At 48.1% G+C, this 15,000-nt stretch overlaps 1 protein-coding gene across 2 annotated transcripts in view; it reads right to left on the reverse strand.

Annotated features, from left to right (window-relative positions):
- Positions 1–15,000, reverse strand: part of LOC105896238 (EBF transcription factor 1) — a 152,700-nt gene that overhangs the window by 33,165 nt on the left and 104,535 nt on the right. For both annotated transcript variants that reach the window (XM_012822976.3, XM_031571959.2), the window contains exons 9-10: positions 8,842–8,972; positions 4,551–4,677 (exon numbers count right to left, since the gene is read on the reverse strand). In XM_012822976.3, the coding sequence (XP_012678430.1) occupies positions 4,551–4,677; positions 8,842–8,972 (258 nt within the window). The remainder of the gene's footprint in view (positions 1–4,550; positions 4,678–8,841; positions 8,973–15,000) is intronic.

Here is a 15,000-nt window from a genome sequence, read left to right on the forward strand (position 1 = left end):
CCAAGCTTACGGAGTAATTAGTGTGTGTGCTCACATACACACCCACACCCATCCACACACACACACACACACACACACACACACACACACACACACACACACACACACACACACAGAGACACACACAGAGACACACACACTCCCACACACAATGTACATCCAAACATACATACACACACAAAGACATGTAGATGCACATACACAGTCTAACTCATTAGGACACATGCAATTACATATAACCACAAACAGATAGAAAGAAAGAGAGATAAATGAAAACAAAAAAAACGAAACAGAAAATATAGCTCGGAGCAAGAGAGAAGAAAATGTGCATCATGGTACGTGCAGGGCAGCTTGCATAAATCCGCTCGATATGAGGAGCTACATGTTCAGGTCTTTTTGTGTGTTTGTGTGTTTGTGTGTGTGTATCTGTGTGTGTGTGTGTGTGTGTGTGTGTGTGTGTGTGTGTGTGTTTGTGTGTGTGTATGTGTGTGTGTGTGTGTGTGTGTGTGTTTGTGTGTGTGTGTGTGTTTGTGTGTGTATGTCTGTTTGTGTGTGTATGTCTGTTTGTGTGTGTGTTTGTGTTTGTGTTTGTGTGTATGTGTTTGTTTCTGTGTGTGTGTGTGTGTTTGTGTGTGTGTGTTTGTGTGCGAAGGCGGAGCGAGCAGTCATCAGATGCCTCTCCAAGCTCCATCTGTGTGCCAGATTGAGGGCTCTCTCCTTCTTAATTTATCTTTGATTTATAATTACTTTCAAGTTCGCGCTTGCCTTCAGTGTCAGTGCGTATATGTGTGTGTGTTTGTGTGTGTGTGTGTGTGTGTGTGTGTGTTTGTGCGTGTGTGTGTGTGTGTGGGGGGGGGGGGGGGTTAGGCATGCTCTCTCGCCCACATGAAAAAAAACAAAGCAAAAACAACACCATCAAGAGAAATGAAAAAAAACAAAACAAGAAGAAGACAAAGAGACAAAAAAACGTGAGAAAGGAAGAGTGGAAAGGAGGAGAGAAGGAAGTGAAACAAAACAAGCCCGCCTCGGAGCCCTGACCTCGAAGGGGGAAAGGAACTCGACCTTGACACCAGCCATGCTAACTGCTAGATGCTAAACCACTAAACCAGGGATCCAGTTCCCTGAATCACATGTTGGGGGAGCTGCTGAAGCGAGGAAGGGGGTGGGGGTGTGGGTTGGGTGCGGGTGGTCGGTGGAGGGGTTGGTCCAGAAAGGTCAAAGGTCATCTCCACCCACCCTAGAAAAGCACTTAGTGGCTGCGCATGGGGCATGCTCGCAGTCAGCCAGCTCGCCCGGGGGGCTCGGAACTCCCGACCTGCCGATGATTAAAAATAATTTCTCCCGTAATGAGACTTCGGCATCGCAGGGACGGCCAATTTTCCCGGGGCAGCCTCCAGGCCAAGAGGGGTCGCTTACCTCCATGCTGCCAGGCAGGGGGGTAATAACTCGGGCACGCTGGTTATGAAAGGAGCACCGGGGCGGGTGATCTCTCTCAGAGGAACAGCCAAGGAGACATGTTTTTCTTGAATTCTTCTGAGTTAATGCTTTCAAAAGCTTCAGTGGGTACGCACAGAGAGATGTTACATGTATACTCAAGCCATATCTGTATAAACACACACACGTGTACACACACACACACACACACACACACACACACACACACACACACACACACACACTAACAGAATAACTCGTGCCAAACCCTAATTCTTCTATCCTCTGCCTTCTTCTACCTCTCCTATTTCTCCCCCTCTACTCTTCTCCTCTCCTCTCCTTCTTCAGCCCTCATCCCCATCCCTCTCTCTCTCCTCTCGGAGGGATGAAATCCTCCCAGTCCAGAACAGATGGAGCAGCAGCGCTATCAGCTGTTCCTCGGCAACAGCACTCCTGCCCGTTATGGGATGACCGTATCAGATAGGAAGTGTGTGAGCATGTGTGAGCATGTTTGCGTATGTGTGTGTGTGCATATTTGTTTATGCATGTGTGTGTGTGTGTGTGTGTGTGTATGTGTGTCTGTGTGTGTATGTATCTGTGTGTGTGTAGGCTACACATGTGTGTGTGTGTTTATGTGTGTTGGGGGGGGTGCGGTAATATGGATGGGAAAAATGTGATAATGCATGACAGTAATTTTACGTGAGCCTGTCCATACAGCAAGTGTGCAATTGACCAAAATTTTCCCTCAAGATTCAAGGCATACAAGAGTTTTAGCAGCACATAATAGAAACATTAAATGTTCTAAATACTGTACATACTTTTTAAAGTAACCAGCTCATTGATTCTTCTAAGACACATAATTCCTACACTACCTTTGATTCACAGAGCCACTAGCACTGTGAATATGCTAAAGGTACTTGAAAAAAGCAGAACAATAGAGAAGGACAGTTTTCCTTACTTAGGAGGAGAAAAACAGTTAGAGTAAAAAAGAGAGAGGAAGTGTTCGAGAGAGCGAGAGGGAGAGGGAGAGAGAAAGAGAAAGAGAGAAAGAGAGAGAGAGAGAGGGAGAGGGAGAGGGAGAGGGAGAGGGAGAGGGAGAGAGAGATGGAAGCATGTCACGCTCATTATTGAGCTCCTTAAATTGGTCTGGGATTGCTTCCACTCAGTGAGAGAGCTCAGCTAAATGGTTTGCAGCCACGTTTCCCCCATTATGTACAACTCCACTTATTACAAACAAATTTCTCCTTCAGGGCACCTCTTATAATTTTCAATTAGGTGAAACGAGATTTTCAGCCCGAGGAGGACACAATCTACCACTGTTGCATTTGTAGCTGTTGCTCGTGTGTGTGTGTGTGTGTGTGTGTGTGTGTGTGTGTGTGTGTGTGTGTGTGTGTGTTCGCATGTGTTTTCATATCTCTGTGGAATCGTGTACTGTTGTACTTTGGCTCTTAGAAGTTAGTTTTATAGGAAATGTGTGTCTTTGCCTGTGTGTGTGTGTGTGTGTGTGTGTGTGTGTGTGTGTGTGTGTGTGTGTGTGTGTGTGTGCATAACTGAGCTCTCAGGATGGGACCCCTGTAAAGCACAGACTGTTTGCATGAGCTAATTGTAATGCTGCTTTTTTAATGAGCCATAGTCATTACAATCTCCCAATCTGCAGTAATTAACTCCACACTGCCCTCAGCCTGAACCTCCTCTCACTGGCCAGGCCCGGCCAACCTCTCCCTCCTCCCTCTCTCCCTTCCACCTCCCACAACCTCTCTTTCTCTTCTCCTTCCCTCTCTCTCTTCCTCTCTTTCTCTTCCTCCTTCATAGTCTCTCCCCCTCTTCATCTATCTTTCTCCTCTTCCTCTTACCCTCCCTCACTCTATTTCTCTTCTTCATCCTCCCTCTCTTCCTTGTCCTCTTTCTACCTCTCCTTCCTTCTATCTTCTATCCCCCAATCTCTCTCTCTCTGGCCCTCGCCCCTGGCTCTCTCTCCCTCTCTAAAATCAGTAGGTAGCAAGCAGCCACAACAGGGGGGAACTGGCATATGGAGTCCACTCTCCTCCTCCTCCTCCTCCTCGCCTCCTCTGTTCCCTCTCTCCTCCACCACCTCTCCACACCTCCTCCAGCCTTTCCAGAGAGTGACCTCATGCCTGGTGCACGGCTCACACGGGAAGAGTGCACACTCACACTCTCACTCTCGCTCACACCGGGAGCACGGGGAGGGGGGGGGAGCCCTCCGGGCAGAGTAATCTCGGGGCCCTCTTTCCTTCCTATAGGAGAGATAAGTCCGCTATTGGCTCTTATCGCCGCACGGTACAGGATGTCGCCACAGGCAAAACGGAGAGAAGGAGAGGGAAGAAAAGTGAGAGAGGGAGAGCGAAGGCAGGATAGAGCAGGGGGAAAGGAGAGAAGGAGAGGAGTGAGGCATGTGTAGCCTCAACGGAAAGGAAACAGAAGGCATTCCTGCACTGATGGACACGCTGTGTGTTTTTCTTTAAGACGCACCATTCAGTGAAACTAAGTCAGTGGCGGACTGAGATGTTTCTGGAGGTTGGAAACCGCGGGGGCCTGAGCGTGACGTGAGCTTTCTGCAGATCTCAGCACAGACAGCCTGATGCCAAGACTTCCAGTGCTGAGCAGCACACTATATGGTTTTAATGAACATTCCGGCCCATAAACATACCCTAATTGTTACTCTACAACTCACTTCACTTCCAGCACTAAAATGTCTAACTCTGCAGCAAGAGCAGTTCAGGAAACTGTTCTATGATTAGTTTGCATTTGTACTGAATTATACATTGCGCTATCCACGGGCAGGGAAATGAAATGTTATTTCAACATTACTGCTTATTCAAAGTTCGAATTTCATCCAAACATACAAGTTATTCAATGATCATTTTGAGTTCAAATTTCAGCATCCTAAAGTCTCCTACTTGAGGAACTGTGCACAATTCACTTCATAGATGAATGGAAGCAAAATGGCTAAATGCACTTAATTCCTAATTAAAAGAGAACTATGACAAACCTCCAAAACCTTAGCACTAACTCTATAACATCTATAAGTTGCGACATCTATAAACCAGAAACAGCCATTTCGTGTTTGTAGGAGCGTTTCAGAAGTGTACACTCACCTGTGTAGATGAAGCGGCCTGGGGTTCCTTTGCAGAACTGCTTGGACTTGTAGGAGAGGGTGACCTCCACGACTCCAGGGATGTGGCGCGGTGGGGTCTGCACCCGGATGGCATGGGGCGTGATGAGCTGTGGAAGGTTCCAGAAAAAATGTCAGAGGAACGGCAGGAGAACGTCAGAGGGACATCATAAGAACCTAAGGTACTGCGGGATGCTGAAATATGAATCTCTCTAATCATGTTGGATTTTGAGGGCTTTAAGCTACAAATCCAATTTTGGACCAGCAGTTTTTTACCCTATATGTCAGAATGTGGACTCGTGGCAGACCATCAGGGCCTGCTAAGCCTTCTCTGAAGGCTTAACCATTTTAGAAATGAGGAAATATTAATGAATTCATAAATTTGACCCTACTTTACTGTTTTCCTGATCACTGAAGCAAGTCACATTGCTTTAACCATGTGTCTTTCTGGTCCTTTTCCTATTAAAGCGCTTGAAAAGGGGCCGTTTAGACACTATAACAGGAAGTGGTTTTTACTCACACAAAACATACATCGTTATTTAAGGCTTTACTGTAAAACCCACAGTCTGCCACACATGTGTGTGTGTGCGTGCACGCAGGCACGTACAAGCAAATGTGTATGTGTATGTGTATGTGTATGTGTGTGTGTGTGTGTGTGTGTGTGTTTTGTGTGACATATATGAGGTGTATGTGTCTATCTGTGTGTGCATGCACACATGTCTGCGTGTTTTTCTGTGTGAATATGTATACTTTTGTGTGTGTTTTCTTGTCTACGAGGAGGCCGGGGTTTGGCAGTGTGTGTGCATCTGTGAGCCTGCACTCCAGCACTGCAAACAAACACTTGACTTTAAGCAGCGGTCCTGATAGCACAGAAGCCTCTGGAGGCCACTGCAATAAACGCCACCGCATGAGAAACCGGGGCAAACCCTTGTAGCTTCTCACAGTTTCTTGCACGCTGTACCGCTTTGATTTTGCCCTACGAGCGCAGCGAACAACGCGCCAGCGGCAAACGTGTTCCATATAACTTTCTTTGGGTAACACTGCGTGCAATCTCTGCTCCGACAGAGCGAGAGAGTTTGCGTGGAGCTCTCGGGCTCGCTCACAGTCGATATGAAACAGTTGCCGAGGCTACTCGGGGGGTTAGTGCCATGCCAGTAACACGGAGCTCTTTGCTATACATTTATCTTTTTTTTTCGTTTTGAAAAATTGTTGAAAGAATGGAGTTGAAGGAAGAGGAGTATGGAGAGGGAAAGAACAGCATTTGTAAGTTATAAGGCCAAATGTGTAGCTGCTTCTTTCGAGCTTTATGAGGTATTTTATCCAGTCTTTTCTCACAAACAGCTGGCTGCGAGCCCCTGTTAGTCTGTGTTGCCTTCATTAGTGTTGGCTGGGTTGGGGAAACAGGGCTTTTTTCACCTTGTGACAGCGAGAGAGAGCGAGCGAGAGAGAGAGAGAGAGAGAGAGAGAGAGAGAGCGAGTGAGCTACCTCCTCACATGGGAACGTGCTATTGTTGGACCGGGTCCATGGCCTCCTTTTTGGCACACCTGGGGGTTAGGTAAATAAACATCGTGCATGGGGGGTGGAGGGTTGAGCTAGGGCTGAGAGGAGGGGTCTGGTCCCCCATATTCAGAGGGAGCAAAGTGGGCCGTGAGGTTTTCTGTGTCCGGCGAAGTGCCTCGGCTGATAGCCATCAAATCTGCCCTGCTCCTCTCTGAGCAGATCACTATCGGTCATGCTAACAGGGCGGGTGGTAACGAGAGGCTGGGGTTTTAGAGCACGGGGGTGCACAAGTGAGTGTGTGTGTGTGTGTGTGTGTGTGTGTGTGTGTCTAAGAGGTGGGGGTTAGGTCTCAGCAAGCAGGGGGCAAACATATCCCCACTCCACCACCACTCAAACACACACAAACACACACACACACACACACACACACACACACACACACACACACACACACACACGCTCTCACACTACCTCCACCTCCACCCTCACCCCAGCCTCCAGTGTGGGAGGGCTGTAATTGGAAACACACTCTGGGCCTGGCCCTGGTCGGTCTCCACCCCCCCCCCCCTTCCCCCCGCCACCCCACCCAGCCCAACCCTACCCCGTTCCCCACAGGATGAGGCCTTGGACACATGAAGAGCTTCCCCCTTCTGCCCCCTCTGCCCTTGGTCCTGCGGCCCCCACTGGATGCCGGTCCTGAGGTGCAGACGGTGAGCTCAGAGCGCCGGCTCTCCGGTTGCCCCTGACAGTAGAGCCGCGGGGTGTAAAGCATGGGTGTAAACGGAGCCCGGTGCAACGCTAATCCCCCAGCAAATATGCCTCCAGGGGCCTAATCAGAGAGGAGCCCTGAGCCCTGGGTTCAGCGTGGCTTTTTGCGCCTGTTGCCACTGTGATCAGCGGCGGCTTGGGAACTCGGGCGACGGGGGAGAGTAGAGAACACTGTTCCCAAAACAGATGCTAAAATAAAAGTGCCATTATGACTGGGGACAAAAGCTTTTCTTTGAGAACTAGCAAAACAGACAAGAACACTGCCCATGGCAAACACATGCAGAATGCCACTTTTTTTTAGCATTCCTGTACAATTGATGCGAATTAGTCAATTAGGCATGATTAGAGGGGAGAAGTCCATTGCTAAAAAAGCTGTAACATGGTGAGAAACTGTTCATTGACTGGAAGTTTGAGTGGCAGTTGAAGAGGAAGTCAACCCTGTCCGCCACATGGAGGTCTTTTCCATCTCTTATGAGAGGTGCAGAAGATCTTCTGGCCTGTCAGAACAGTGGGAGAAACTCTTTCTCTCCTTCTCTCTCTCTCTCTCTCTCTTTCTTTCTCTCTCTCTCTCTCTCTCTCTTTCATTAGTAAGAGAGGGTCTATCTGGAAATCAGATCTGCAGGCCCTGTGGGCAGTGTAGCCAAGAGGCGCAGGAGACTTTTGGGTGGGCCTCCACTCTGGGAAGAGCACAGGGAGCAGAGGTCAAAGGGGTCAGACTGCCCACAGGAACAACAGTGTGTGTGTGTGTGTGTGTGTGTGTGTGTGTGTGTGTGTGTGTGTGTGTGTGTGTGTGTGTGTGTGTGTGAGAGAGAGAGAGACTGAGAGAGAGAATGTGTGTGTGTGGGTGTGTGTGTGTGTGTGTGTGTGTGTGTGCTTGAGAAAGAGGAGGTCTGAGCGATTAATGCATCCCAGATGCAGACCATTGTAAGGTGTGCTCAAACACACACACACACACACACACACACACACACACACACACACACACACACACTCCCTGAGAGACACCCTCCCTCCCTGATGTGACTGAGAGACTAGGAGGGCGTGTTGTTAACAGTTAGCGAGGCCATTCCTCAGGAAGTTAATTGAACACATCACGAGCACATCAAAGCCGCAATGTGAATAAATACGAAAGGAATTTGTTCCAGGGCTAGCGCTCTATGATTAGTTACTTTCACTGCTGCTGCAGCCTTGAAGCACACATGTGATGAGTGTTTATGTGTGTGTGTGTGTGTGAGCCGGAGTGAAGTGCGCGATCGCTCAGAGTGCCAGCGGCCGCGCAGTGCCTCCCCTGCCTTCAAACTGTCCCTTATTGAGCGGTTAGTGGAGGTCTTTCATATTCAGAACCGCCACTCCCCACTCCCCCGGAAGAAAGACGTGTCATTTCAATCAGGTCGGGAGGGAGGGGAGGGTTTTTATGGCATTACACCTCTTAATGGCTCAGGCAGCACAATCTATCACAGAGCCAATTTTCACACGGCACTGACTGTGAGGCAATATGCCAGTGAGAAAAAATGTAATTCTAAGTATGAATGAGAGATATACAGTATATTGTTCTATTGGTATTTGGTTGTAATAACCGGACAGATCCATGACTGATTGCTGTTTATGCCATGGTGGGGGTTCTCAGATACATTAAGATCTGCTGATGTGGCCATAGACTAATAATTATGCAGCAATCGCAGGAAATGTCAGGATGTTTAATCACAGTAGAGTATTAAGCTCAGTCTGATTCATCTTCTATCCAGATTTAACCTTTGTTCACAGGTGCCAAATTCCCTTCAATTCAATTGCATCCAATTCAACAATTCAACTGCCTTCAACTGCCTTCGATTTAATTAAATTCAGTCCAGTGAATTACAACTCAATTTTCATTAGATTCAATTAAGTGCAGTGCAGTGCAATTTGATCCAATTCAATTTAACTTTGATACAGATCAGTTCAGTTCAGTTCAGTTAAATTCAGGTCGACATTACAGTTCACATTTTCATCTCACAGTCCAACTCACCTCACTCCACACCAGCATGGTGCCAAAGATGACCTGCAGGCCATCAAAGAAGTTGTCCCCGATGATGATGACAGTGGCGCCCCCCGTGGTCCAGCCTTCGCTGGGGCTGATGGCTTTGATGCAGGGTGCAGCTACTCCCGTACACAAGCGAGGCATCACAGAGAAACACCACGCAGAGGAAGGAAAAGAAAGAGAGAGAGAGAAAGAGAGGGAGAAAGAAAGAAAGAGGCAAATGCCTCCATTAGTCCATAATCGGCAGAGCACTGAGTGAACACCCCCCTCTCTCGCCCCCCACGACCCCCAGCCCGTAGCCGTATTGAACACTTCATGCCGCTCATACAATTTGTTTGATGGGCTAGAATATCAGAGGAGGAAAGTGGTTTCACTCATCTCTGATAATTGGCTTTTATTGAATATCATTTTCGAGACTCATTGCAGCTCAGCTAATTTGTGGGATGGCTGTTTTAATCTTATCAGTCCCCCGTGGCAAAGTGAAGGTGCTAAAAACGACTCTACTGACAGTGCATGGGGACTGGCCTCCACTGTGCAAAGAAAATGACAGAAATCAATATAAACAAAATATAAATATAGGATTGGTGTATTTGGATAATAACTGGAAATAAATGTGATTCACAGTAACGACTGTTTGTCTGTTTCATGATGACTTGTAATGTTCAGATGAGTTCTTGTTATAATGTGGACCAGTCTCTTTTGAAGCTAATTGGTCCACGTCATAATTTACCATATTGACCTGCACCCAAAGTGTCATCCTTGCTCATTAATGAATTCATTTGAGTTCGTTTCGCATACAAATAATAGCACAACGATTCCGCTACAGAATCTGGAGAGTGTTGTGTCCCGTCCATCTTCCCATTTTTTTTTTTAAATCAGACATGCATCATGTTGGCAACATGAAAAATGAGCTCCGGCACCAGGAAGGGTTTGGATTACCGTCCCCATCTCCCACAAGATTCTGGGGTTAGAGGTGGGGCTCTCATGTGGTTGTGGGCTGATGGCGCTGGTGTCGGCGAGGGCACAGCCCTGTGACTCGACACCGCTGAGCTGAAACACTACGGGGCCCAGCGCAGGAAACCAAAAACATACAAATGTTACCAAAAAACTCACACAGCTGGATTCAACTACACAAAATAAGGAGGAGGAGGGGAGAAAAAAAAAGAGCGAGAGTGAAAACCTCGATCACCACACAGCCTGGGAGAGGGCGAGGGAGCGAGGGAGTGAGAGAGAGAGAGAGAGAGAGATAGAGAGAGAGAGAGAGAGGGAAAAAAAGTGTTGGTGGTTTTAACAGCTCTGAATACAGATCAGGCAGAACAAACAAGATCATTTACAGCTGTGAGTTTGGTTCAGATCTAAGAAAACACCCTTTTTCGCTAGTGTTTCCCTTAACTAACTGTAGGTGGTTTCATAAAAACAGCATGAAAAAAACAAGAAACTGCAGTGTCAGAGCCAAACACATCCAGGGGCACGTGACACTACAGGAGTAGGAGGGACATGGTGGGGACCTCTCAACCTCTCCCCTCCTCTCTCCACACAGAAACAAAGTGTTTGGCGGTTGCCAGAGACAAACTCGTCCGTTTTTCCCCCCGCCATTCCGTTTGTTCGGCGGCGCGGCGCGGCACCCGTGGATGGGATCGGTGGAAGCATGCGGGGCCACCACTGAGAAAGGTCAGCCCGCTTATTAGCGCTGTCGGCTCCCCTTGGAGAACCCGAGTCACACACTTGGCGGGGGTAAGGGGGAGGGGAGGGGGGGCGGCAATTTAGCCCTGCTGTGGTTTACCTACGTTTAGTCCCCCCACCCCCCACCCCCAAATGCCAAGGTGTCATTCAGCATAATGAGTGGAAGAGAAGGCTGCAGTGAAACAGCGTGTGTATGTGTGTGTGTGTGTGTGTGTGTGTGTGTGTGTGTGTGTGTGTGTGTGTGTGTGTGTGTGTGTGTGTGTGTGACCATGCCATGCCTGTGTGAGAAAGATGCCGGGCGACTCACTGCTAACAGCACACACAGATCAAACGAGAGGGTGTCTGTCTGGGGTGGAATCGGACCGTTCATTAACAATTAAATACAAAGTGGAGGCTCCCGGCAGACCGTTGTCTCGCGTGTTAATCACAGTCAAGACGACGCTACAGGACGCACGGGGGGATCGGTGCCTGGGACAGGACGACATGGGCGGCTGCCTTTGTAATGCGCTGATCATTGCTTTGTCTAATGACATTCGCCTACTGCCCGTCTGCAGTCAGTGTTGCTCAATGTAACATAATTGCGATGATGGACTCTCTCCCTCTCTCTCTCTCTGTCTGTTTATTTGCCGGGCTGTAGTGGTTGAGTGCGCCGCAGAAGAACGCTCATTAACTCTGTGTGTTCTTTTCAAAGAGAACATCCTCAAGCTTTAGACTGCATACGCTGTAAGATCATTCGATTTTAAGAAAGTTTGTTTGTTTTCTCTCTCTCTCTCTCTCTGTCTTTCTTTCTATCTCTCTCTCTCTCTATTGATGCTCAAGGATACAGCAATGTTCTTGATGGGGAACTTTATTTCAAAGATGACAATTAAGTAAGCAGGCCTTATTTTTGGTCCTTCAAAGCAGGCCTGGGCGTCCGGTTTCCCTTCCATTTTCATCTGGTCTTCGTTGTTAACCGCACGCCTAGACCACAGCAAGTGAAAGCAGCCCCAGAACACCACAGCCTCGTCTGACCAGCATGACCGGTCTCCTGAGGTAAACTGAGGTCTGTGTTATGTGGACAAAGGCTGACCACCTCTTGCCCTCCATTCCTATGGCATTAAAATGTGCGGGCAGCCAGACTAGGAAAGGCCTGAAGACCGATAGATTGGACAGAAGATCTCATCTCATTCTCTCAAATAGAAAATCACACTGTAATACCGTTTCTGTTATTAATATTTGATATTTAAGGGGTGTCTAGCCCTACTAATCAGCTCCTGGTCGAGATTACTGGGGGGGGGGAAAAGACCAACTTTTGCAAATCCAAATAAACACATGTTAATCTGCTGTTGTTTACATGTATTGGTCATGTCAGATGTGATGTAAGGAAAATAATCTGGTATTCGCTGAATGGTTTCAGAGAACTTCTCTACACAACCTACCTACTGCTCAGTTCCCCCCCACACACACACACACAAGACTTTTGCCCTGTCTGATTTCTTCTGGAGGCATAATGCAATTTGGCAGAGTGGTAAAGTGGGAAAGATGAGCCGCGCTGGCGGTGCAATCTGTGACAGTAATCTTGGCCTAAGTGGACTTTTTGGCGGGCGCTGAAATTGTGCGTTGGATTAACCAGATGGAGGAGCACGAATCCATCTGATAGGATTAAACTCCCAGTGCCTTTCTCTGCACCATCTGCTCTCTGTGTTGCACTCGCATAACATACAACACACACACACACACACACACACACACACACACACACACACACACAAACATAGTCACACATACATAAGCAAATATTAAACACACTCATAAATAGAGTGAAAACATACAGACACATACAGACAAAAATAAACAAACTGTGACTCATATACATACAGATACATATATATGAGCACAGACAAGCAGTGATATAAAAAAAATCACATACACTTATACACACACACACACACACACACACATACTTTCTCTTTCTGTCACACACACACACACAGACCCACACACAGACACACACACACACTTTCTCTTTCTGTCACACACACACACACACAGACCCACACACAGACACAGACCCACACACATGAGCAGACACACACCGGGGACAGATTGCAGCCCTTTTTGGGGTCCCTGGGGCCTCTGTGTTCTGTTAGCCCAGGGACAGCTCCTTTCCGCTGGGCTGCTTTCAGTCGAGATATTCTCTCGTGTCAGCCTCGGCCGCTTCTGTGCCCCCCAATAAAGGCCCAACATGGCAGCAGTCCTTTGTCTGCAGGCTGTGTGTGTGTGTGTGTGTGTGTGTGTGTGTGTGTGTGTGTGTGTGTGTGTGTCCCTGTGTGTGTGTGTGTGTGTGTGTCCCTGTGTGTGTGTGTGTGTGTCTATGTCTGTGTGTGTGTGTGCGCCGATGTGATTATTTGAGGAGCCGGTACAAGCGCTCTACAGTGTAGCTCAAGTGGTTCCTGTCATGAAGTAGCTACAGAGAAGAGAAATACAGTTCTGAGGCCGTGTTATCAGTGCAAGGGTCTTTCCCTCCTCTCAGTCCCTGCAGGCCTCTGACAGAGGAGCTTTCATCCGCGGTAGAGAACTCAGAGAGGAACCTAATCTGGCCCGGGTCAGGATCCCGGTACCAAAGTCTGGAACTTTCTGGGGAGCTCATCTTCAGACCATGTTTTTGTGTTGATTTAACTAATTCATTGACAGAAATCCAAACAAACACATACATTAATGGATATACCAAGAGAAGGACTTGAACCCTGGGTCCCCATTGTAGGATGATATTCCATAGTGCTCAGGGCGTGTAATCAGGACTCTGAAGCAGCCCCTAGGGTGACCTTCAAATCTGCTACAATTCAAAACTTACGAGCTTTATTTATAAGCAGCCCTTCTTTATGGAGAGGGAGAGAGAGAGAGAGAGAGAAAGGGAGAGAGAAAGGGAGAGAGAAAGGGAGAGAGAAAGAGAGAAGGGATTGAAGATATCTGCTCTTAGATTCCAAAGCAGCTTCTGAGCAACCCCAGGAGACTTGGTCAGGGGCTTATCCAGCATATTCGATGTCAGCGAGAAATCACCGCATCATATGCTTCACCGCAGATCCGTAATCAAACATATTTTCGCTGACGTCTAAATCCCTGTCGATGACAAATGAGAAACTGATTGGATTTGGCTTTTTAATGGTGGAAAAGGCCCGTTTCACCACACGCCGCGAGCCAACGGGGACCGCCTCGACCACACGCGTACCCAGTCGCCCCGCACGCAGACCTGACGACAAATGCTCAGGGTATGCACCACTAAATTGCTATGCTCAGGCCTGTTATCCAAAGATGTGTGTGTGTGTGTGTGCGTGTGTGTGTGTGTGTGCGTGCGCGCGTGTGTACGTGTGTGTGCGCACTTTAAGCCGCTGCACACAAAAAGACGTGCAATCACAGACGACAGCCCCCACAGGAGACCCAACTATGGCTCTCTCGCTCATTTTTTATCCTTTAAAAGCTCGGAAATGGACTTTTTTTGTTTTTTGTTGTTTCGTTTGTCATTTTTTTTTCTCTTTCTTCCTTCCCTCCTTTCATGCCCCCCCCCCCCCCCCCCCCGCCCTCCCCACACTTTCCTCCCTCATTCGCTAAAGCAACGAGACGAGCAGAAAGTGCATTTTCTTGACAATTTTCGCCATCCATTATTTAAAGCGTGAATGTGTCATCGGTAATCCATTGTGATGGCTGTCACTAACGGCGGGCCGGAGCGTCCCACCGCTCTTTATCTGAACGCTTCAAGGTGAATGTACACTGACAACGTCATGAATAAGCAACCCCTTGCATTAAGGCATGCATTTTTTACAGGGCGACTTTTATGTTTTTCCGCCTCCCCCTTAAATGTCAACAACAAACGGGAAAACAATGAATAAAGCTCACCGTTTTACTCCGAGCGCAACCGCTGAATAATCAGTGGCGGGGCATTAAGGCAATGACCCATCACAGGTCCCCCAGGTTTAAATAAGTGATATGGTAATCAGGCACCGAGGGACTCAAGACATATGGACCACATTAGGGGTTCATTTCTCAAACGTTTAACTCGGCGGTTGCCTCCCCAAGTTCATGATTGAGACACTGAAGCCACTAACTGCGCGGTTCGACGTCAACTGCCACACCGACACCCAGCCATTCCTATAGGAATAACAAAGAGACATGCACCACACCAGTGGGCCAAAGTGTCACGGTCTAATATACCTGAATAGTGAGAAAAGGAGAAAGAAATCCCTTTTGAGTACTACCCATTGTGCTTCAAATAAATAAATAAATACAAATATCCAGTCCTGTGCCACACTAACAGTACTTAGAAGCGGCAGCCGCCCTGACGCGGGTAGAACACAGATGGACTTTTCAGGCCACTGAAGCTGAGGAGGCGCTGAGGACTCCCTGGTGCTCCCCAATGCTGGAGGCTGGAGGACAGCGTGCAACAAGCGGGGCAGGGAAGGCAGGGCACTCTCCCCCAGAACACCCACT

The sequence above is a fragment of the Clupea harengus genome, chromosome 8 (genome assembly GCF_900700415.2).
Source record: "Clupea harengus chromosome 8, Ch_v2.0.2, whole genome shotgun sequence".
Lineage (NCBI taxonomy): Eukaryota > Metazoa > Chordata > Actinopteri > Clupeiformes > Clupeidae > Clupea > Clupea harengus.